At 41.0% G+C, this 24,649-nt stretch overlaps 1 protein-coding gene across 12 annotated transcripts in view; it reads left to right on the top strand.

Annotated features, from left to right (window-relative positions):
* PTPRM (protein tyrosine phosphatase receptor type M) overlaps positions 1–14,225 on the top strand; it is a 459,433-nt gene extending 445,208 nt beyond the window's left edge. For 3 of the 12 annotated variants that reach the window (XM_048940372.1, XM_048940380.1, XM_048940379.1), the window contains 4 exons: positions 1,291–1,416; positions 3,399–3,562; positions 5,680–5,815; positions 9,885–14,223. In XM_048940372.1, the coding sequence (XP_048796329.1) occupies positions 1,291–1,416; positions 3,399–3,562; positions 5,680–5,815; positions 9,885–9,938 (480 nt within the window). In that variant the 3' untranslated portion in view covers positions 9,939–14,223. Of the gene's footprint in view, positions 1–1,290; positions 1,417–3,398; positions 3,563–5,679; positions 5,816–9,884 lie in introns of all 12 variants that reach the window. The other 9 variants (XM_048940373.1, XM_048940375.1, XM_048940371.1 and 6 more) reach the window with 6 other exon arrangements.
* Positions 14,226–24,649: the final 10,424 nt, after the last annotated feature.

The raw sequence follows: 24,649 nt of genomic DNA on the forward strand, positions 1-24,649 counted from the left end.
AGAATGAGGACCACAGCTGTTCTACCAAATGAAATAAAGTTCCAAATATGAGATCAATGGTTCTGCAAGCAAACAAAATTTCATGAGTTCATGCTTAATTTTGGTGAATGCTTGCAAAAACTGTCTGCTTGAACTACTCTAGGTGTCCCTAAAAATAAATCATTAGGGTTTTTATGGAAGAAATTGATAAGCAAAGTGTAGCTTCAAATATCTCCAAGCAAAGTGTTGTTTTAATCTTTAAAAGAGAGAGGATAATGGGTTCCAGGACGGAGCCATCATGGTTTTATTAGACAGTAAAACTGCAGGATAATGCTAATGCTGCTTTGTGATCTTTAGATACCTGGAAGTAATGTTATCTGAGCACTAAAGGATAAGTACTGTTTCCAAGTGGTGTTCATAAGATGCAATTAAGCAGTTGCTGAAAATGTAAAACAATGCTGCTGTAATATATGAGGGCTGCTCTGAAAGTAATGCCTCCTACTCACATCACAGTGGGTGTGAACTCAGTAAGGTGTCGAGTGGTCCATTTCAGCAGTGACAACAGTGACAGTGGGTCACCTCTGCTGGTGTAGATTTTGATGAGCATGGCATGCAGGCTCTTGTTCATCCCTGGCAAAAATGCAAAGCTTATGATGGTAATTGTGTTGAAAAATAATGTTTTGTAGCTGAGAATTTGCTGTCAGATAGTGTTATTGTGCTCTTTGTATCTGTTATAATTTCCATGGAAATAAATATGAAGCATTACTTTTGGAACAAAAGTAATAATATACATATTATTACATATATAATATGTACATACATAATGCCAATATTGCCACTCACAGATGAGACAGATGTGAAAGTGAGATCCTGAATTTTGAGACTTATAGCATAGAGCCCACATTTTGATGTAGTTTGAATTATTATCAACTTTTTTCAGACAGTTGAAGATACCAGGCCTTTGGTGTTAGGCTTTGTACTTTCTCCCAGATCTGCTAATATTTGACAGCATCCCCTTGTCCTGTCATACCATATTGTAGAATTGATGCTGAGCGTCAGAAATACATTTCTCCAAATGGCAAGCAGAGCAGCAAGCATTAACATGTTCAGCAAAGTAAAAAGGCATTTGTTGAAATTTGGTCTGCTCAGGTAAAATCAGAGCTTGAAAATAGTGAAGGACAGTGCACTGTATATGAAATATACAGAAACTGTGTAAGAATGTCTGCAATAAAAGTAGCACAATATATCTTAAAAAATATACTGAGGCAACATTAAATTAAAAGTAATTGTATGTGTTTTTTGTATTTGTAGTTGTGTCCTCAGTACTGGCCAGAAAACGGAGTACACCGACATGGTCCTATTCAGGTGGAGTTTGTATCAGCTGATTTAGAAGAAGACATCATCAGCCGGATATTCCGAATTTACAATGCAGCCAGAGTAAGGATTTTACTCACAAGACAATTCTGCCTCAGTGATTCAGCTGACTCTATCCCAGTCGCAAAAAAAAAAGTTAAACTCACATAAAGCTATTCTCATTATTCAGCCTACTTGTAGAATCATAAAATCATTAAGGTTGAGAAAGACCTCTAAGATCATCCAGTCCAACCGTGAATCCATCCCCACCATGCCCCCTAACCACGTCCCTCAGTGCCACATCCACATGGTTTGAACACCTCCAGGGATGGTGACTCCACCACCTCCCCAGGCAGCCTGTGCCACTGCCTCATTGCTCTTTCTGAGAAGAATTTTTTCCTGATATCCAACCTGAAAGAGTTGAGAGCATGAGCAAATAATGGATCACACAGTAATCATTGAGAAAAAAAGTCTTGTGTGTGCAATTGAAAAATCTTGTAATGCGTATCTCAAGTGCATTAAATACAAATGAAATAAATGCAATATAGAGGTTATCTGGTAGCCACAAAATGGTGATATCAGTGCAGTTTTAATTTAAGAGTTTTAAATTAGCCATCTTATATGTTTATTATCCTGCGTCATGCAACACTAGGCATGTTTTTCAATACCAGGCCCAGGCTTTTAGTGCAGATCTTATCCCACTAATCACACTTCATAATAGATGTAAGCATTTCACAGGGACAAGTACGATCTCGTATCCAGCTTTTATGCTACTATAAAGTTGACAGAAGACTAAATTAGGCATCAATTTAAAGCTGAGCGGAAAAAGGATTCAGCCACAGACCAGGCATCTCTTCCCATCCAGATGGAGAGAGCTTTTGCAGTGGACTGGTACTGTTCCCTGAAGAACTACATCTAGGAGTAAGAAACACTCTCTGTTAAAAAGTCAGGAGCTGCCATGGAGTCCAGTAGCTGTCAGAACAGTGAGAGGAAGGCCCCCAGAACACTGCCTGGGATGCTCCTATGCAAACAGGGGAGTAGACTGTAAGCTTAAAGGTACTACTTTTGTATGACAAAGGTCTTGCATTCCCAGAAAATTTGGCAACATAATACCACAGTCTCCAAGAGTGTTAACGGGAGCTGTAGCAGAAGCTGGGTCTGGCTGATGCCATTTGGGGAGATGGGGCATGCAATTGAAAGAAACCAGGCAGGAAAGTAGTGGAGTCCAAATTTGACATAAAGCAGACAAAAACCCATTGAAGAACATATCCAATGCTTGGTTTATTCCCTTACCTTGTTAATCTTACATCCTCTCTATTACCTCTTACTCTAGAGCAAAACTGGTAACATCAACATTTCTGCACATTGCTCATTTTCAAAGTGGTACTAAAATGCATTCACTTTGCCAGAAGTGAAAATGGCAAATCCTAAACTACAAAACCAGTTTTCATCTGTGTGTTTATTATGCCCTTTTCAAAGGACTGTAATTTTCTGCCACTAACACTTGTTCTGTGCTCCTTTTTTTATTTTAAATCACCATAAAGCAACTGTTCAGTAACATCTCACCAGAGGGGTTCTGACTGCTTCAGTAGCACACAGTAAAGTAAAATTTAGTTTGTTTTTTATAAGCAGGAAAAATCTGAGGGTTTCATTTGGTTTTTAAAACATTTTTCCGCTTCAAACTATCTTGAGAGGTTTTGACCTTTCTTGTAAAAAAGACAGAAGAGTGCAAATGTTTCTCAAAATGCTGCAATGCTTACATAATTCTACTGCAACTTCTCTACTATGATATTAATTAATTGTTTGTTTGATCCTGCTGCTGTACCATTGCTCTCTTCTAGTCTGTTTGTATACCCTCTATTTAAAACCTCTTGTCCTAATAGCTTGGTTGGAAATTAAAAGTCATAACTCCTTACGGGCAATTGAAATTGCATTAGTAGTTTGTCAGTGGTGATTTGCCCAAACAACTTTCCTCGCTGATGCAAATATCTAAGTTACGCACCATTTGAATAGACCATAAACAATGCTGTTCCTTCTTTTCCTGCTCATTTCCTGAATGCCTGCAGCCCCAGGACGGCTATCGGATGGTGCAGCAGTTCCAGTTCCTGGGATGGCCCATGTACAGGGACACACCAGTTTCCAAACGCTCGTTCTTGAAGCTCATCCGCCAGGTGGAGAAGTGGCAGGAGGAGTACAACGGGGGAGAGGGACGCACAGTTGTCCATTGCTTGTAAGTACTAGGGACCAGTGAGAAGAATACTGTTATCCTAGTATTTGTGCCATGTTTTTAAAGATTCATGAGAAGGTGAAGAGGTACAGGATCTGAATAAATAATACAGCTGCTCATTTAAAAGCTCTGAAGACACAAGAAATCGTGTTTGTTTTTTTTTATGTAGATTCATGAGTTTCCCACTCTGTCCCTTGGTAGACACCTGTGAAAAGATGATGGGTAAAACTCTATATTATAGAAAGATTTCAAGTGACATTTTCAAATGAAAAAGTTGCATATTTGTTCAAAACTGTCAAAAACAATCAAAACTGTACCTTCAGGACAATGCACTTTTTATTTCTATTCAGTGCCATCTACAGTTCATTAACGGTAGAAATGAATAATACTGTAGGGAATTATTCCTCTTCCAGAAGTCATGGAAGAAAAAATGGTCTGGTAGAACAGTTATGATGGCCCTTTGACTGTCTTGCCTTTCTTTCACAATGATACATATTTTTGTCCTCTGGTGACTTTGTGTTCCACGGGTACAGGCTCTCATCCACCATCCTGCCTTTTGATATGGCTTAATACATGTACATACTACTTGTTCTCAGCATTGGTTGGTCTTCTGAGATTAAATATTCATGCCTGAAATTGTATCCCTCTCCTTCTGGAGATCTACTTAAAGATGTTACAATGATGGATAAGGATATGTTCATGTGAAAAGCATATGCTAAGATGCTTTCAGAAGTTGGAACCCAAGAGTAGACAATAACTTCCTGAATTTTGGTTTGCAGTTAATCAATATTACAACGATGGAGGAAAGTACATTAATAATTCCTACTATCACTGACCTTGAACAAGTCATTGCTCTTCAGTTTCCCCATCTGTAGAATGGGGATAATAATACTTTCATCAAAGGAGCATTGTGCAGTGTGATTAATTAATGTTTTGAGATCTTTAGCTGAAAAGACCCTTTTGAAGTGCAAATTACTGTTATCTCTGAGGTGGCTGATGATATTAAATAGTTGTACAACATCACACATGCGTCACTTCCAGGCAGTAAAGAAAGAAAAAGCTCTAATATAATCCTTTTAAATGACTTTATTTTAATTAAAATTCTCAAAGAGTTCTACAATATCAAGCAATGTTTTGGCAGCAGAGAGCATTCTTTTCATACTGCTGGGATGTGACAGTTGTGAGACATTGTAGTTTCCTTTGAAAATCAACCATTTGCAAAGCTGGTTTGAAAGACCAGCTACCTATCTAGGCTACACTCTGGTAATTAGTAAGGTTTATTATTTTTGGTGAATTGCAGCCTAAATATTCTGATTAGGATAGCTATAGAAATAGTAGGGTTTCCAGCAAGAAAGAGATTCTCCTAAAGATTAACTAGGCATAAAGTATTATTAAAGGCTGTATTTGATCACGCGAATGAGCATTTGTGCCCAGTATCTTCGTTGGGTTTCTCTTTGGGTTCTTGTTTTCTGATGCTGTGGGTGGAAGAGGAATGCAGTCACTTCCAGAAGCAGCTGTTAGAGTGCAGCCAGTCCCTGTGCCTGCTGCTGCAGGGCGGGAACATCAGTCACCAGAATATTGCAGTCCCACCTTGGGCCATGCTAAAAGCACAGCCAAATGGCTTGCAAGCAAATTAGACACCATTTCTGTTGTTCTTCTGAAACACCTTTGGGTACAGGAAGAAGGAGCCAGGATCAGCAATTAAAAAAACCTTAAAAGATCCTCTTTCTCTATAATGTTTCTAGCCCGATATTACATCCTTGTGCGTTTATAGTACAAAAGGGTATTAAATTCAATCTAAAAGTACCTTGTCCTTATTTTAACATTCCCTTCATGCTGCCTCAAAACTTCACTAAAGAGAGTGGCACAAAACTCAGCCACTCAGTTCCCTTCAGGCTTTCAGCCTCCTGGATGCTGGATGATAGGTTTGAGATCATTCAGCCCATTAATTCCAATTAAAAACAGCACTCAGGTTAGAGTTCAGCCGCCTTCCGGCACATTCGTATTCTTTGGTTTCTCCCTGGTGGAACTCATACCTTCTGTAGCCATTCCTGGCGCTGTAAGAACTTGTAATATAGTCAGATGGTAACCAAGCCATTTATTTTTTACTTTTCTTACAGGAATGGAGGTGGCCGCAGTGGGACGTTTTGTGCAATCAGTATTGTTTGTGAAATGCTTCAACATCAGAGGGCTGTTGATGTATTCCATGCTGTGAAGACACTGAGAAATAATAAGCCTAACATGGTGGACCTTCTGGTACGAGCTTTTTAACTGCTGCACTAAATAGAAAATGTTCCTTTTTCTCAGAAGATTCAGTCAGATTTCCAAGATTTGCAGTGGGAGTTGTTCACAAAGCAAGCAAGTCATTTTCAAAGGGGATAATGAAGTCACTTCACTTGTAAGAGTATTTTTACACTGCTTTCTTCCCAATGAGACTTTGTCTCTGTTCATTTGAATTTTTTAAGAGTTTTAAACTTTCAGCTGAACATCCTTATTAATTTTCCTTTCTAGCAGGCTGAGCCAAGTGGAGAGCAGCCCTTGCATGGGTTGAAATAATAGTTATGTAAAATGAAATGCCAGATTTTCAAATTATATATATTATAAATAGCTTAATCGCCAAGTATTTATCAAAGCCATGAATTTCAGTTTGACATCCAGAATATTGCATTTAATTATAGTTGCTCTATCTCATAGAAAGATTAAAGAAGTTCAGAAACAAGGGGCCATGTGCAATTATTTTCTTAGAGTGTTTTATGGTTTTTTTTTGTAATGGCGAATTGCTGAAGTGCCAGCTGCTACTCCACAAGAGCTGCAGAACAGCTTAAAGCAGCAAGTTCTTATGCTCCAGTGTGTAGTTTTATACTCAGAGAGGGCTGAAGCATGATATCCTATTCTCATACCAGGGCCATAAAGACACTTTTTCCCCAGGTCCCTCACATTTAGGCTACCTGAGAAAGAATGGGCTGCCTAGAGAAGCTGTGGTGGCCCATCCCTAGAGGTGCTCAAGGCCAGGTTGGATGGGGCCCTGGGCAGCTGAGCTGCTGGATGGCAGCCCTGCCCACAGCACAGAGTTGGGGCTGAGTGGGCTCTGAGATCCCTTCCAACCCAAGTCATTCTGTGATTCTATAAAAAGTCGCAACCCTTCCCTTAGGCCCTGTTCTAGCCAAGCTCATGGCACAAAGCCAGATGTTGCCAGCTGTGCAAAGCGAAGAGGGAGTTCACAACTAGCACTGCGGGACCACAAGCCAGGAATGTGAAACTGTGAATCTTGTAACAGTAAGAAACTATTAAACTTTCACAGAGGTGGGAGGGAGCAGCTTATTTGGCTCCTCTTTTTCTGGTTTGTATTCTCAGGAGGAGAATCATCATGCTGAGAACCATACATTTTTATTTCCCAGATATTAAGATAAATGTCTACTTCTTCTTTCAGATAGTATAGTTTTGGATAGAGACTTGGCAGGCCCGCTGTTTTTGGTTCTCCCAGAGCTTAAGTCCACAGAACACACTGATCTCTTCTTCATCTATTTTATAGAAATAAAAAGAAAATTACCAGTGTGAAGATGTACAGTTGAAGAAAATGCTCTCTATAAATTCCTGTTTTTGACAGTTCCCAGGTATAGATTTGTCAGGCAGCTGTCTCCATTTTTCAGCACAGAATGTTTTTAATCAAAAGCTGGATGTATTATTTTAGAATATAAAAATAACTCTTAGTAAATTGGGGGAGGTCTGAGAATGTTTGAATGGTATTAAGAAGCCTTTGTAAGGTTTTTTCACTAGGACATTTCAAAGCCCTTAGGAAGGAGAGCAGTATTGTTTTTCGTATTTTACCAATAACTAAGTAGGGGAAACTAAGAAACTAAGGTAGGGGACAATCAGGATTTTTTCCATTATCTCTTAATCCACTGACAAAAAAGAATTAGTACAACTTGAATTAGCAAGGTTCAAGAGAATTTTCACATTGATTTTTCCATTGTAAAAAGGGAACGTGGACACTTCCGTTCTTTTCCTGAGCCTGTTACTGATTTCCTCCTTTTTGACCTTTATTATGTGTCTCTGCCTCAGTTTGCCTGTCTGAAAAATGAGAACGGTAATTTCATCTACTTCTGTAAAATGCTGTTACAAGAGAAGAAATGTTCAAGGTTGAAACAGTATTTGACAAAAACAGCTTCAAGACTGCTTTATATAAACCAGTTACATACCTTATGATCAGAGGAAGGATGGTCTTTGCAGTCCATACATCGAGATTCATCACTTAATTTCAGTGAAACAATTGGTTTTCCTGCAAGTGTAGAAATCTGAATGCCACATCTTTTCAGTGTGGAAAAATCTATGAAATTGTTCAGCCAACATAGAAAGGCAATACATGGTGTTGCGACGTATACATGCTACAGCATGTACAGCATGTACAAACCATTTTCTTAGAAATGTTATTGGACCTACCAGTGGTTATCCTAGAAAGAAAAACCAGTATTCCTCTCTGAAGCCAACTAACATAAATAAGCTTTTCATATTAGTCATCAAATGAATAATGAAAATGTACCAAGGACACACATGAGTGAACACAGTGGGAAATAATAAAAAATGACTCTTTAACACAGGTTTAATAAAAATGATAGTTTTGCTAGCACACTAAATCAGCGTAAAGTAAGCATGTAAAAATGGCAGTGGATAAGTGTACATAATGTACATAATATATACAAAAAAAATGCATAATATTTCTTTCTTTTTTTATCTTTTCTCATCCTGAAGAAGACACGAGCAGTTTATGGAACCCTGCAGGATCTTAAAGCCTAACATGAGTTTCATTCATGACTTAGACAACACAGAACAAACTTAGGGTTTGTTTTCTTTTAAAGTGGCAGCTCCCAACAAAAGGACTTCTAAATTGTCACTGTCTTTTTCTGGCTTTTTGATCACAGTGATATTGTTTGGCCTCTTAACCTCACTTTTCAGCTAAGAAGTGACCCAAAATTATGAGTACAGGCCATTAGATTTAAACCTTTATAATGTTTTCTTCGATAAAAAGGACAATAGATCTGGAATGTACTTGTAATCTCCCTACATGCTCGGCTAAATTTTTAATTGATTAAAGTGTGTGATAGGGAGAGGCATCTTGGTGGCAGAAATAGTCATAAAATGGTGATTGTGAATTGTTAGAACACACTTGCATTCAAAGAACCCACACCTATTTCTTTCAGCATTTTTATTTAACACCTGTAGCATCTCTAAATATTCCGAGTAGGAAGAGGGATGTGTGTGAGCACAAAATTGTTAAGTCCCAAAGTATCACATCCCTCAAAGTTGCCCTGTGAGAGTCAGTCAAAAGCACTGACCTCTTTGTGCCACTTAAGATGTGAAAAGGATAAAGTCATGACTGTTCATCTCACGATGCGAACTGGGATTTTCCTGGATCTGGATCAGCTTCCCAGCCATTGCAAAAGTAAATAGCAATTCTGTGTTTAAAGTGCAGGACTGGTACCTGGAAACTTAGACTGGGTAACAGAAGAGCTGTTAGGACCCTAAAATACACATCACCAGTAACTGAAAATGAATGTGAATAGGTCCAATTAATTCAGATCTGTCCTGGTCTCCTGTCATACTGTACTGAGGGACCACAGTACTTCAGTGTGGGTTTGAGCCTCTAGAGGAGGAGGAACAATAAGCAGACTTCACATTGACATGTAGTGAGCATCTGAGTATTTTGATGCTCAGATGCTGGTATGTCTCTAGGGACAGAACATCCACCACCTCTGACAGGTTGCCCAGAGAGGTGGTGGATGCCCCATCTCTGGAGACATGCAAGGTCAGGCTTGATGGGGCTCTGAGCAACCTGATCTGCTGTTGGTGTGTCCCTGTTCATTGCAAGGCAGTTGATCTAGATGGCCCTTAAGGGCCAAATGATTTTATGATTGTTTGAAAATAGGAGTTATGCACTGAAAAGCATCAGACGTTGGGTCTGTTTTAAGATCAGCGTTTCCATGGACGAACTTCAATAACTGCATTTCTGCCAAAGCGCTGTGTGAGCATTTTGACAGATGACTAAAGGGCTGCAAGTCAATTTACTTATGTGTAGTCAATTTTTCTCATACAAGTGTATTAGAGCAGCTAACTACACGACTAATAGGAGCAGTACTGTAAATTATTGTGTGCGTAGTGTCTATTGTCTGGTTAATGTAAAGATTTTCTTATCCGAATATAAATTTGATTTGCAAATTGGCTCCCATAGACCACAGCTGATTGTAAATAATTTTAACAGAAGAGAAATATTGATCCCCTTAATTAAGTTCCTTCAATAATTGACTCTGTGGTTGTCTTGATTTTTCAGGATCAATATAAATTCTGCTATGAAGTGGCTTTGGAATACTTGAATTCTGGCTGATGGCATAAACAGCGCAGACACTGTTCCTCCCTCCACCACCACAAACAAAGCAAGTCGTTTCATGATATCTGTGTCAATGAGATGAAGACTTCTCAGTGTTACGCTTCTACTGCTTTGTATAACTGGCTCTTTTTAAGAGCCCAAAGAGATGTTTATAAAACTGCTTGCACTGCCCATTTTCCACTATTAATGCCGCTGCTTGACACCCATATGAGCGTACACCAAACCACATGGCGGTCGTTGAACACTGTATTCATATGTAGCCATCGGTGTGGTGAAGCAGCATAGTCCTCTGGTAAATAAGAGAGCACAATTATATTCTTATGAAGGAATTTGTACTCTTCGTTCTATTTTGTCGCCTGTGATTCTCAGTTATTGTCATGGCCTAGTGTACATTTCTGTTCTGTGGAGGATGCTATCTGGCATTTTGATAATATATGATTTTAGTTATATTTGCATTCTAACACGTGCATAATAAATGAATCATATGTAGCTTATTTGAACTAATGGAAAGACATGTACCAAATCATGTTAACTTTTTTGAGTTGTAATTTCTATCCACTTTGTACCATTTCAGAGAGAGAATCTTGGTAGAAATGCAGTTAGACAAATGCAAAATACAGGATGCTCAGATTAATATATCCAAAGCTTTTTCATTTGTTTATATTGTAAATATTTTTTGATTTCATCAAATTATTTATTCATTAAAATGAATTTTTTTGTGAAGCACAGTGAGTGACAATCATTTTTATTAAGCCCTGGAAATGCTTACTGTATGATAATGTAAACATTTGTTTACCTTGTATGGATTCTCAGCTCAATAAATGATTATACATGATAAAATCTTGTTATTTAATACCTCTTGGCATCTGAGTGCCTTCCAGTAAATCTCTTTTGACTTTAATTCCTCTGAATACTGAGCTACTCCAAAGCATCTTTTTGTGTGATCTAGTTTTGATCCAGCCAATAGGAAGAAGGATGTGCCATGCCACTATATAAAAAGAAGAGGTGAGTTGGATGAATTAAGATACACATACACAAATGGAAGACCTGAAAGTTCTGCTGCTCGGTGAAGAAGAGCTGATGTTGGTTTGGCATGCAGTACTCAGCACTCAGTCTTGTCACAGAGGCGTGTTACGCCTCACTTTCATGGATGCAGTGCAAGAGGCACAGCAGCAAAGAGGACTGAACCAGCAATGGCTTGCTGCACTGTCCTTTGGGATTCCAGATCTTTCTCTCTCACCCAGCAGTACCAAGGAGACATTGCAGGCAGAGCAACTGCTCAGTACTGAACCCTTCCAGAGCTGTATGGAAACCCAGAGCAAGGAGGTTGCAGACTGCTCAGTATTTCAGCTCTTAAAAAGATTATTTTAACATGCGAGCCGTCTGGGATGGGGTCCAGTATCGATATAAGCGTATCAAAGTCAAAATGTTTTGAGAGCCTTTAAATCTAAGAGGTATCCAGCCTGGATAGAATGATACAAAGCTTGTCAAGTGCCAGTTCCAAATCACTGCAAAATTCAGATCTGAAGACATGAGGATTGGCTTCCTCTGCAGCTGGAAAGCATCTATTTTACAAGAAAATTGCTTTAAAATGTAGCTGACAGCTACAGGCCATTGCTGTAAACTGCAGAGAAGTACTGAAGAACTTAGGAAAAACAACCCCAGCTCCTAGAAGAATGGCTGTGCTTGGGTGAGCCTTGTAGCACTACAGCCCATTGCAGGATATGCTCTGATTCACGTGGAAACCTCAAATATTGTATTCCTCCAAGCAGTTTGACAGACCCGGTATACCTGCCAAGCACAGTTCTCTGTGATTATTAAAGATTACTAAAAAATTTATTTCCAGTATCTAGTCATTGAAATATGCATACATGTGTCTAATATTACCTGATGATTCGAAGAACTTTAAGGCAGCTAAGCATGCTGAAGAAGTGCTGAGACTGAAAGTGACATAGGCAACATGATCCCAAACTTGAGCAAGATTTCTTGAAATGCAGCAAGAATTTTGGCAATCTCCCAAGGACAGAAACTGCCACTATTATTTGAGATGTTGCACTCTTCAAGACTTGCTTTGTCACAGGTAGGTCTTGGGGAATGAGGGGTTAAAGATGGCAGAAGAGAGTTCTACAGGTTTTTAATTTCTTTACTGATGATATCACTGATTTTTTTTGTTCTTCTTCTGGCACAGGCATAGTCAAACCACTCTGAACTTCAGTGCCTTCAAATGGGAGCCAGCTCAGGAAAATAGTAAGTCACTTTGTGTCTTCACCCTCCTACTACAGTTATTAATATGAATTACAAAAATCCAGGTTCCGGTGAAGTATTTTGGCAAGAAGAAGAAAAAAAAAAAAAAAGCAAGATGAGGTCTTCAGGAGCCAGGGGTAGAGAAAAAGTAAGGAATAAGAAAGGAGCAGAAAGAAGAGGTTAACATGGAGGGTAGATATTCAAGAAGTAGCATGGAGCTTCTGAAGGTTACCTGGAGGATACTATTGCAGAGGAAGCAAAAGAAAGAAAACTACAGTGACAGCCATTTCAGGTGTTCATAAACCAACTTCCCTTTTTAGTGGTACATTATGAAATCACTAGTCCAAACAAACGTACGAAGAACATCAATCCTAGTTTGTGAGGAACAGAGGAAGGATGTTTTCTTCAATCCCTGGTGTATAAGTGGCACATAAATGAATAAACACTTCAAATGGTTGGCCGTATGTATTACCCAATCCATCATCTGTCCAGGACTTGAGGTGGTTGATTTTTGTTAAGTTCTTCTGAAAGAGCAGCAGTGCTGATGGGGAGAGGATATGACATTCAGGTATCTCTGTCTTTTTAGCAGCAGTGCTCCTTGCACCTTCCTGGGCTTCTTCATCAGCAAAATGAGTCAATGACTGTCCAAATAGTTTCATAGAGTACTAATGCAAAGCTTAAGGACTGTGTACAGTAAAATTTGAAAACAAAGAATAGAAAATAGGATTCACAGTAAAATATGCCTTACCACACAGCTATACATGCTCAGCCTCCTATTTTGTTATGTTGACCCACAACATCGAAGGCAGATGTTAGTGGTATGGTAGTACAGGGTGGACCTTCCCACCAATATTGTTACATTTTGTTGCCATGTGACAGATGGCAGCAGCAGGGCAATCTGATAGAATGGCATCTGACGTGGAAGTGCAGATGAAGAAAAGATGTGTCATTGAATTCCTTCACATGGAAAAAAATTGTTCCTATTGACATTCATCCATGCTTGCTGAATGTTTATGGAGACCAAATAGTGGGTGTAAGCACAGTGAGGAGGTGGGTGTCATCACAGCAGTGGTCACAGTGACTTGAAAGACAAGCCACATTCCTGACGGCCATGCACAGCTGTCACATCATGAAATGAAGAATTTCTCAATCAGCTCATCCACATTAAATGGCAGATTAGGAGCATGGAACTGTGTACAGAGCTAAATAACAGAGCTTCAATGCATTGGAAACAATGGTCTCAGTGTTGGAATACTGCAACATCTGCAACAGGTAGGTCCCTCAGGTACTTGCACAGGAACAAAAACAACACTGTAAGAAAGCTCGTCAGGACCTGTAGAACAAATGTGAGGCTGAAGGTGACAGTTTTCTAGGTCATATCATTTACCAGTGACAAGATGTAGTGTCACCACAATGAGCTGGAGTCAAAATGGCAATCCATGGAATGATGACGTGTAAAGTCCCCACTGAAGAAAAAGTTCAAGACACAGCCCTAAGCCAGTAAAGTGATGTGCACTGTATTTTGGGATAGCAAAGGGGTGATTCTTCTGGATTTCCTTGAAACTAGATAAACCATCAACTCTGACTGCTGTGTCACAGCACTGATTAAGCCAAAGGCTCAAACTTTCAGAGGAGAAGACAACCATTCTTTTGTGGCACAATAACACCAGACTTCATGCCAGTTTGAAGACTGGAGCACACTGGCAGTCTTGGTTGGACTGTCCTACCACACTCAACATATCATCTGGATCTGTTGCCTTTTGACTTCCATCTGTGTAGGCCAATGAAAGATGGACTGCATGGGCAACATTTTCCTAGTAATAACGTCATTGTAACAGCTGTGAAACTGGGTAACCTCTGCTGGTACAGATTTTTTTGAGTGCGACATGCAGGCTCTTGTTCATTGCTGACAAAAATGCATAAGCAAGTGGTGGTGACTGTGTTGAAAAATAATATTCTGTAGTTGAGAATTCAATCTATCAAATAGTGTTGTTGTGCTTTTTGTATCCCTTGTAGTTTCCATGGAAATAAATAAGAAGCATTACTCTTGGAGTGACCTATATGTTTTACCAACCTTGTCTGGAAAAAATAGTGCAGCTCATGTCTGAATTTTACTGCCAAACACTCAGCTGTATTAAAAGAAAAACAAAATTAGAAATAGCAAAAAACTGTACAGTTCAACTCTGTTGTTTTGATATTCATTAAGGAGACCTATATACATATCTCTATAAGAACCTGAAGGGAGGTTGTAGTGAACTGGGGGTCAGCCTATTCTCTAATGTAACTAGTGATAGGATGAGAGGGAATGGCCTCAAGCTGCACCAAGGGAGTTTCAGGTTGGATGTCAGGAAATACTACTTCTCTGTAAGAGTGGACAGGCACTGGAATGGGCTGTCCAGGGAGGTGGTGGAGTCACCAACCCTGGAGGTGTTCAAGAACCATATAGATGTTGTACTGAGGGACATAGTTTAGTGAAAACTATTGGTGCTATGAGGACAGTTGGACTGGATGATCTTGTAAGTACTTTCCAACCCTGGTGATTCAGTAATTCCATGATTTTGTGATTCTGTGAAGCCAATAACTGTTGTCACATTTGTGACAAGAAATAAAAACCCAACAGATCATGCTAAAAATAATGTGATTTCTGTAGGATCTCCTTTTCTGTTATTTGCTTATTTGTTTTCTCTAGCCTTGACCTTATCTATATAGTGAAATCACATATTCACATGAATTTATTGCCCTGGTCATCCCTATGCTGCCTGTGGGAGAGGTCCAAAGCTGCTCACAGGAGGCAGCTTGCTCCATGCCAACGCAGTGCTGCCTGTTCTCTGCCAACAGTCACTGCTCACCTTCCACATCCTCACCTCTAAGCATCTCTGCAGCTCCTCAGTGCTAGGCCAGGCAGAGCAGGAGGGGTGCTGTACTGCTTGCAAACTTGTACTGTCCAGCAGAGCATAGCATTTCTATAGCCTTCCTGGAAGATGCTTTGCTCTTGGTTGCCACTGTCCTGGTTCTCACTCCAGGATCACATCTGACACCCATTATGAGCCTCCAGTCCACATCCCTTCCAGTCTTGTCATCGCAGGAAACTACACTCTCTCTGAGTAAAGGTAGAAAGGGAATATGAGGCATGCAGAGATTGGGATTTCTGCATGTGTTTTTCTAAGTCTGTGCATAACACTCTGTGCACAAAAGCACAGAAGAAATGTACTTTGACAATGAGGAGTGTGAGCTGCTTGCTGTAGCTTGTCTAAGGAAAGTACCAGGGGAGATGAATATCTCATGTTCACTGACAGCCTTTTCAAAGCAACTCTCCTCCTGTTGTGTTTTCAGTAGCAACTGGAGGATTTTTAATTGTATCTCTACAGTCCTGATATTTCCAGTAATTTTTTTGTGTGTGAGAAGTTTTGTTCAAAGGCCACAATTAAGGAAGAACTATCATTCATGCTAGACATACACTGCTACTGCTGCTATGCCAGGGTACATGCCATCAAAACTCCCTGTCTTACAAATGCTTACGTTAATATCCTTTTGCCTATTCTCACTTGTGCACAAAAAGCAACTTGATAATTGCACACATTTTCCATTTGAGTGCATCCAGCCTTGCACTAGTCATGTTCTGGTGGTGTTCTGGGTCTGTCTGGGATCTAGTTAGTCTTCTTCATAGCTGGCTGTAATCCGCTGTGTTTTGGACTTATGACCAAAAGTGTGTTGATAACACACTGAGATTTGGGGTATTGCTGGTTGGTATGTGGGGGATTGGAGATTCATGATCCTAGAGGTCCCTTCCAACCCTGGCCATTCCGTGATTCTGTGATTTGCACACTGATAAGGCCATTTCTATTTCTCACCCTGTCCCCCCCGCCCCAGGGAGGAGCTGGGGCTACACAGCGAGGACAGCTGACCCAGCCTGACCAAAGCAATATCGCATGCCGTGTAACATCATGCTTTGCAATAAAACGTGGGAATGAAGCATCTGAATGGGTGGTAACCATTGCTGGAAGCTGCTACTTGTGGCTGCTGAATAATTGTTTTTGCATCACTTGTGGTGAGTTTTTTTTCTTTCTTCTTCATCTTCCCTTCACATGTTAAACTATGAGAGCATATCCTAAGTTGGAAGGGACCCACAAAGAACCACTGAGTCCAACTCTTGGCTCCACACAGACCACTCAAAATTCAAACCCCATGTTTGAGAGCATTGTCCAGATGCTCCTTGAACTCCTGCACTTGGGACCGTGCCCACTGCCCTGGACAGCCTGTTTGATGCCCACTGTCTTCCGGTGCAGCCCCTGTGCCTCACCCCCAGCTGCCCTCCCCTCACACAGCTCCTTACCATTCCCTCGGGCCCTGTCACTGTCACACAGCTCAGCGCTGCCCTCCACTCCCTGTGAGGAGCTGCAGCCGCCATCAGGCCTCCACTCAGTTCCTCTGCTCTGTGCTGAGCACACCCTGAGACCTCAGCTGTTCTTCATACATCTTGCCCGCAGACCCTTCACTATTTTCATAACCCTCCTTTGGATGCTCTCTAATAGTTGCATTATATTTTGACACCTTTGACCCCTGTGTTTCCCTGATTTTGTCCTTCCCACTCTCTTTCTCCTCCCACTGGGAAAGGGGCTGCTGTGTGAAAATGTGGGGATGATACTTGGCCTTCTCTGTATTCACAGCATTCAGCACATTTTAAGTGCTGCCTATAACCAATGGTTACTACAACAAAAAATCTCTGCTAGCACTTCTGTTCTGCCACAAACAAATCATAGAGATACACAACACCTGCTTTAACCTCTTAGACTGTAGATGTTATACGTGGAGGTGGCATCTTACCCTGAGAGTGGTTCCCACAGGAACTATTACCTTTGGATAACTCAGAAGACAGAGCACCGTGCTGTATCATGTCCTTAGTCCTCACATTACACATGGGGCAGCATAAGGACACAGCTCAAGGACAATGACCTTTGTTGGCCATGCACAGGAACTTCATCAGTACTGCACACTACACAGACTGCAATGTAGGCTTGGCTGCAGTTTCATCCAGCCCAGTGATATTAGAGGAAGGGGAGGGGAACAGTACAGATGCAGTCACATTGTGGCCTTGTACGTGGGAATGATTTCAGTCTTCATCCGAGAACAATAGGCTCTTGAGGAAATCCTCAGGGAAAACACCACTGAAAAACATCTGCCAATGGTTTGCAACTCTTTTGCTTCATTACACTTAATTTGTGTATACATTGGCCTTTTCCTGGTGGAATATGAACTAAGTACACCCCACAAACTATTTTTCACATCCTTGTGCTTCTAAGCTGCCTGTACCAATCTGTCACAATCTAGTAAGAAGTAATGTAGTCGCGAGTCTCCAGCTCATCCAGTGACAATACATGAGCAATTTACCTTCTGCCTTCTTAGGCAGCCTTGTGCTAAGCTGTGCCTCAGTCTGTCAGCCAAAAGGAGCAGCAGGTGAGTGCTGTTGTAATTGGAATGAAGTTCTGCTATGTTAAACTGCACTGCCTTCCTGCCAGATGAGGGAGCACGCTGGTCAGACTGTGCTCCCCTTCTTTGTCTGCATTCTTTCCACTCTCACCCTTGACGATGTCTTCTCTTGCCAAATTACTCTGACCACATTCTGAATCTCCAACCATGCTGCAAGGGCCAGCCTGTGGTCACCCCACTTGTGCTCACACAGACAGCTTTGCCAAATATTTCTTCTCCAGCCAGGATTCTTGCTTATGCTGACAGCATTGCTCTTCCTCCCACTGTCCCACGGTGTCTGTTAGCACAGCCCAGGCAGCACTTTGGCTCGGTTGGGGTTTGCGTCCCCTGCTCCTAAACAGAACATCTTCCCTCCCAATGTATCTTCTCAATGCTCTCTTTCAACATTCATGCTTACTGCAGGTTTTATTTAGCTGAAACACAAAGACTTGGACACCCTCCCCTCACTGGAACTACTTGGAAAACTGTACATTTGTCATGCTTCATCTCGACTATTCGGCTGTAATTTAGTCCAACCTTTCCCATAAAACCACTAAATACTTCTTGTAACCAAGCAGTCAGAACAATACTGCAGTGTAATTTTCAGTAATCATCTGTGTTAGTGTGATGAGGTTATGCTGGTTACCCTTAAATGCAGCTAGGCAAGAGTGGCATCTTCCCATTACAACTGATAAATGGCTACATGATTTGGCACCAGATTATTCAAGCAGACAAATTAACTTCAAATATTAATACATCCAGCAGCCAGGCAGATAAATTGCTTGTTCTACAAGTGCCAGCATGACTTGGGGGGGGGAGTTCACATTGGCTCTCGGGAAACCTAACCTTCAGAGCAGTGCTCATCCAGGCCAGCAGCCCATCAATCAGCCAACAAAACTGGCAGCCCTTAAACGGGTCTTCACTTCTCTCTGGAAAAAGGAAAGAGAAGACTCAGCCAACCTGGCTGATGCCCACCAGGACTGTCAGAAAGCTGTTTCAAACAAAGCACACGCACCAAGGCTTTGACCGAGGAGCCTACTAAAGGTCTGAGACCATGGTCCCACAGTGACAGAGATGGGCACAGGGTGCACTGTCCTCAAAGGCCATCTGCCTGCACAGGCAGGTGTTCCTGGAACAGTGGTCAAGGGCAGCCACCATCATAAGTTTCATACAGACAGTTTCTCTCATAGGAGATGAATCAAGGCCTGGTGTGCAGATTTAAAGTCTCTCACTATATGATAATGCAATTCAAACAGTTGGGAAATGAGGTAATTAAATGTCTATACATAAACATATATGTATAATAGGTAACATTTGAAATGCTGTGATCAGTTGATGAGAATGAAAAATCTAAGTGATATTTTCTCTTAAAACTGCTGGTAATGCAGTTTTAGTCTGAATGCAGAATTGGAAGGCAGTCTATCAGAGTAGCATATCGCTTGATCAAATAAACTAAAAGGAAGAAAGACATTACCACACATGACATGATACTGGCTGCATAAAGTAATTATTGAGCTCTTTGTACTCACTTAATTGTCTGGTTGTAGAGCTTCAAAAAATACTTTTAGTAAGGGAATATTTGAAGAAAGCCTTTGGGGGTGAATATAGAAGCCAAGTTGACTGTTGCAACACAACTAAGATAAGATTACAGATATAAATTCTATGTTCAACAGGCAGAAAATGTGTTTATAATTTTATCATTGTACTCAAGGCTTCCTTACAATTTATATCTTGGTTGAGTATAAATATACTTTATATAGAACATATGGCACTGAATTTAGCCAATTGGGAGGCACCATTTATGCTGTGAGCGCTGAAGCAATTCCATAAATTATGCAATGTATTTTGTCTGGTAATGTATAGATGGGAAAGCCATTAACATCACAAATCATCCCTTATTGCTGTATAAGTTAGCATATTTTTTATTCCAGCTCACAGGTGCGAAGCTCAAAATACATTTTGCATGATGATGAGGCATGTTGAAGCAATTTGATTCAGCTTCTATAAGACTTACTGGTACCAGCCTAACAGCATGGGCTTCCTCCACCACTGGACCTGTTAAATTTCTTTAACAACAAATGGGAAATGTGTATATTTAAATTGATCAAGAGATTATATTCCCTCAGAAGAGACCGCAACAAGACTGCGCATTGCTACCATTTTGGGGGTTAAGTTCCTTAAATGCAGCTTACCTACCTAAGCACATCCACATATATCTACATCTGGTCTGACATAGATTTGTTGCTTATGGAAAAGGGCAACTGCATATGACTAGTTTAACTTATTTGTATTACTTGCTGCCGAGATAAATCTTCATAGATTTGTTAAAAAACAAACAAACAAACAAAAAAAAAAAAAAAAAAAAACCCTCAAATTGCTGTGATCTCTGGTATTTCTTTCACAGGATTTTTTTTTTTCACTATAGTATTTTCCTTTCACATCCCTTACCCCAATCTTTTCAAGTCCATAAATAGATTTTTGTTTCTTGTTTGCAAGGAGAACCTACTACCTCCTTCCAAACAGAGAATAGTGTCTAGAGATTAGTTTTAAGGAAAGGCATCAGGGAAATTCCTTCAAAAACTTTCACAGATAAGAGCACCACAAGCACCCCACAGTCCAGAATTACCATATTTAAAACAAGCTCATACTTCCACTTTAGTTTCTAGGAAGCATCAACACAACCTTGCTGTTGTACATAAAAACCAGAGTCATTAATAACTTTCCTAGAGATATTCACAGTATTAAAGAGTCTTAGAGACACATCAATCTTCAAAACTTAGACTTCATCGGTGGAATGCATTTACAGAAATAACCTCAATGATTCCCCTCTTACGGGTTAAGAAATTTTGAGCTGCAAGCTGAGGGAGGACAGAGGTCAAAACCATCCAGCTTTGGAGGGAGAATTCACCTCCCATGTTGCAAAGTGTTTGTAGCTGATGCCAGCCTGCTCAGTGGGGAACAGCATTGCTAATCTGAGTATTGTGCTCCTGTTCATAGGAACTGCCCTGACAGCAGTGAAGTAGCTTGCTCCTCAGTGCTGCTGAAGGCTCCATTTTGTGTTGTGGTGACCCAGACAGCAAGACACTCATTTCCACAGCCTGAAGCAGCTGTGGTGGATCTGTGACACAAACCACAGTGTAGTGTCCTGGAGGTAATGCCTCACCAAGGATACATTCATCCCACTGGTCAATTTCTCCTGCTGCCAACATCATCCCTCAGCATCCACGCTCTCATCCTGCACTGCAGGGCAAGGGGAAGAGATTCCCCTGTTGTATACAGCTGCACAGGAAGCATTTCTGCCTCTCTGAATGAGGGATCAGCATGATAAACGATATAAGCCAGAAATTTTGGCAAATTAAAAAGTTTAATTTATGATGCTGCATAATTGTAGCTGTTTAGCGGGTATGACATTGCCTGCTTATTTGCAAACCAGGAGAGGTAAATTAGATGAAAATGTGTTTTGTAGGGGATGCTAGCCAAAAGGGACCACCAGCTCCTTCCAAACCCAGGTGTTTGCATCCAGTGACTATGCCAGTGCTGACCCCAGGAGCCTGAGCTGCCCATGAGAGCTGCCTGCCTATTGGATCAGGGCTCCAGGCAGCTGTCCTCAGCAGGGCTCAGCACCTGCAGCCTGCTCCCCCAGCACAAGAGCTGATCACTGGGTCTCAGCAAGAACTGGCACTGCTCCTTGGCTTATTCAGTATCCAACAAATAGCTGCTGAGTGAAGTGATTCTGGAGGAAGAAAGGGAACAACCGTCTGGAGCCATTCCCTCCCGGTGTCATAGCAAAGTTCATCAGCCAAGAAATTTCTTTTTTTATTCATAAAGAATAACACTAATCTCCATAACAGAAGAAAATTAGTCTCTCTGTAAGGCGAGGTTTTACTGTCACTCATGATTGCTACTGTACTTACTAAAAAATCTAAAACACCTGAAAAAATGAGTAACAGGAGGTCCAGGACCTTCAGAATATAAATTGCTACATCACTTATAAAGGAATAAAAGGCACTTTCCAGATGTACAAGTGGCTGTAGCCAACCACACTCCAGATTGAGTGATATTATTATGGAGGAGGGAAGGAAATAAGTGCTTATAAGAAGTTGGAGAAGCTCGTGTTGGCACTCAGTGTGAGGCTCCAAGGGCTCAGGGGGCTCTCCAGGGCTGTGCCACAGGCTTGCTCTGCTTCTTCACTTGTTCCACCTCTTTTCTCCAGGCATAGGACATTAAAAAATTGTTTGGAAGAAGCTGGTAGTACTGATGTCATCTGCACATATAGGAGATATTTTTAATTTGGCAGTTGTGACTGCAGGAAAGCACAAAGCCAAGTGGCCTCCAGTGTGGTGTGGCCAGGGCTACTTCTCACGCCTTCTCTGATCAGGCATGGGGCTCGATCCTCTCCCCTTCCCTGGACAGGCTGCAGACAGGGCACTGCCACCACACGGGTATCTGAGGATGTGGGCACCTGCGGGGTCATTTCTGAGACACGCTTTTTCTACAAGATGGAGCTTACCTGAGAGGTGGTGGGAAGAGGATGCTATTTATTATTGAAGACACACAGAAATGTGAGCAAAAATCAGCAGAGCAAAGCTGTATTTGAAGTCTAGTTTCATCTGCACTCTGCGGACAGGACTTTCCCGTGACATGATATAAAACATTCCTGCATACTCCTTAAAATACCCTTTTTGTGCAGTATGTGAGTTGGGTTGCTAATTTCTCTTCAATTCCCACCTCCATAAGTCTCTGCTGGCTTCTCAGCCTTGCAGGCTGTCAGAGAAATGAGAAAGCAAAAGAAAACCAATGCCTGGAGGGTGCCCCAAAGGACAGTGAGAGAAGCCAAGCTGGGGGCCAGCTGGTCACCAGGTCGCTTTTTGGTCTCTGCACCAAGGCCTGCCAATCCAGACCTTCATTAAACGCTGTGATCTAGCATGCTGCCTTCCCCTTCATCTTTCCTTCCCTTGCACATAAGGTTTTCTTTGTTTTTCTGGGATGGCTACAGGGATGGCTACAAGTTGAGGCCAAAAGGAAACTCATCTTCCTACCAATTCCTGCTTAGATTTCTATTTCAGCTGAATCTTCTAATCATTGTCACCTCCACATCTCATTGACAGTTCTCTAAGGCATAAAATGGGGCTGAAATTAGCACTGGATGTTGAAGAGCCCAAAGTGAATTCCTCCTTCTAGTTTGTCATTTATTTTTAAACTTTCTTTCCCTCTTCTTAAGTCTTTGATTCAATCCTCAACTCTCGTGATGCTTACTTTGCAGGTCAGATGGTTACTCATTTTTTCACACAAGATTTTGTGACACACTATATCAAATAACTTACTGAATGCTCAGAATTGTTTAATAGATTTCATTTCTACCATCCATTTAGTAATTCTATCAAAAAACAATCTAGCATGGGTGGTACTACTTATTCTTGGTAAACCCACACAAATTATTCCTTGGGGTTTTATATTTCTGACATTTATGGAGCTCTTTTCCCCCTACTAGTGCTTTATTTAATGTCAGACTAGATGTCAACAAAAGGTGTACTCTGATAGTTTGTAACAAGTAGGAAGAGACACAATATTCTTCCAACAATTTTACTGTGGTATGGTGGGAATCAGAAGACTTCTGATTTCAACACAAGTGATGTCCTATAGCCATTCCATAGGGAATCTGATGTCTTCAGACTATTATTGCAAGAGTCCTGACTATTGTTTAAGTTCCCAACAATTTTATATCTAAGATCCTCTTGAGATTTTCTGTAGGCTCCTGAAAGCTAAACATTGATTTCATCATGCACTACAGAGACTTGTAATCCCATAGGGTAACACTCAGTTCCCTACACAAAGTCTTCTTGTATTTTCACCAAGCTACCAGCAGACAGCAGTTTCTAAGAGGAACAGTTTGAAAAGGTAGTATTTCTCATTTCCTTCTACTGAGAGCTGAAATGTACCAGGCCAGGATAAAGACAATAAACATGCAGACGTATTTGATAATCTTGTGCATATTAATTGAGCAACATCTTTCGTTTTATCTTCTAGGTGAGCAATGCACTATGAAACATGGTGGTGCAGCAATGAACTGCTAACAGCCTGTCCTTTTCCTTTCATCAGACTGCAGTATTTTGACTCCTTTGTGGTACTGAGTTCTTCATTTCAGCAGCTGGGCTGTTTCACAACAAAGCTCTCAGTGGTGCTCACCTGTTATGATTGCAGGTACTGTCACTCAGTGCTGATCACTGAGCAACTTCACCTGCAGTGGATAGCAGCTGAGCTGTTTTCTTTTGGGAGCCCACAGGGAAACTATGAGGTGAGATTAAAAATTTTTCAAGCCCAATTATTCATGTGGCAGATTTGAAATATAATTGTTGGAGGAAGAGGTTTATGTTCCTAGTAAAGAAAAGCTGGTCACAGCATTGATGGGAACAAATAAGCCTAGGGCTTGGATCTTGCTCTGAACTCTGCTGGGTAAGAGATTAGAAAATTGAAGTTTTTAGCTGTGTCAATAAGAAGACTAGAATAGCTCTGTGCCAAGCACCTGGTTTATCCACCATCTAGGGGAGGATAATAAGGACCAGGACAGATTTCAGAAGCCTGTGATCATCATTTGTCTTTAAAGGCAGGAAGAAAGGAGGTCCTGCATTTTGTTTGGCACTGCCTTTGTGTTGTTTTCAAGCAGGCTGTCTGAGGTGCAGATGATCAGCCTGCTCAAAGAGATTCCTACAGCTCCTTTCATCCAGAAGCTGATGGCACAGAGTAGTGTAGACCTAACAGCTCAAATCAGAGTCAGCTTGGAGACCATCTTGCTCTGCTCTCAGGAGTTTCACTGGCTGTTTCCCCGATATAATTTTTACTGAATATTTTCATCATTTAATTGCCATATGGTTTTCATTAGTTACACTTTACATGAGCCAACCTACATCTCTGAGCAGGGGTAATGAAGAACTGATTGCATGGTGCCATTGGGGACAGAAGAGGTTGAGAACAACTGGTCTGCAATACGTAGCTTATCT

This window comes from Lagopus muta, chromosome 3 (genome assembly GCF_023343835.1).
Source record: "Lagopus muta isolate bLagMut1 chromosome 3, bLagMut1 primary, whole genome shotgun sequence".
NCBI classification, from domain to species: Eukaryota; Metazoa; Chordata; class Aves; order Galliformes; family Phasianidae; genus Lagopus; species Lagopus muta.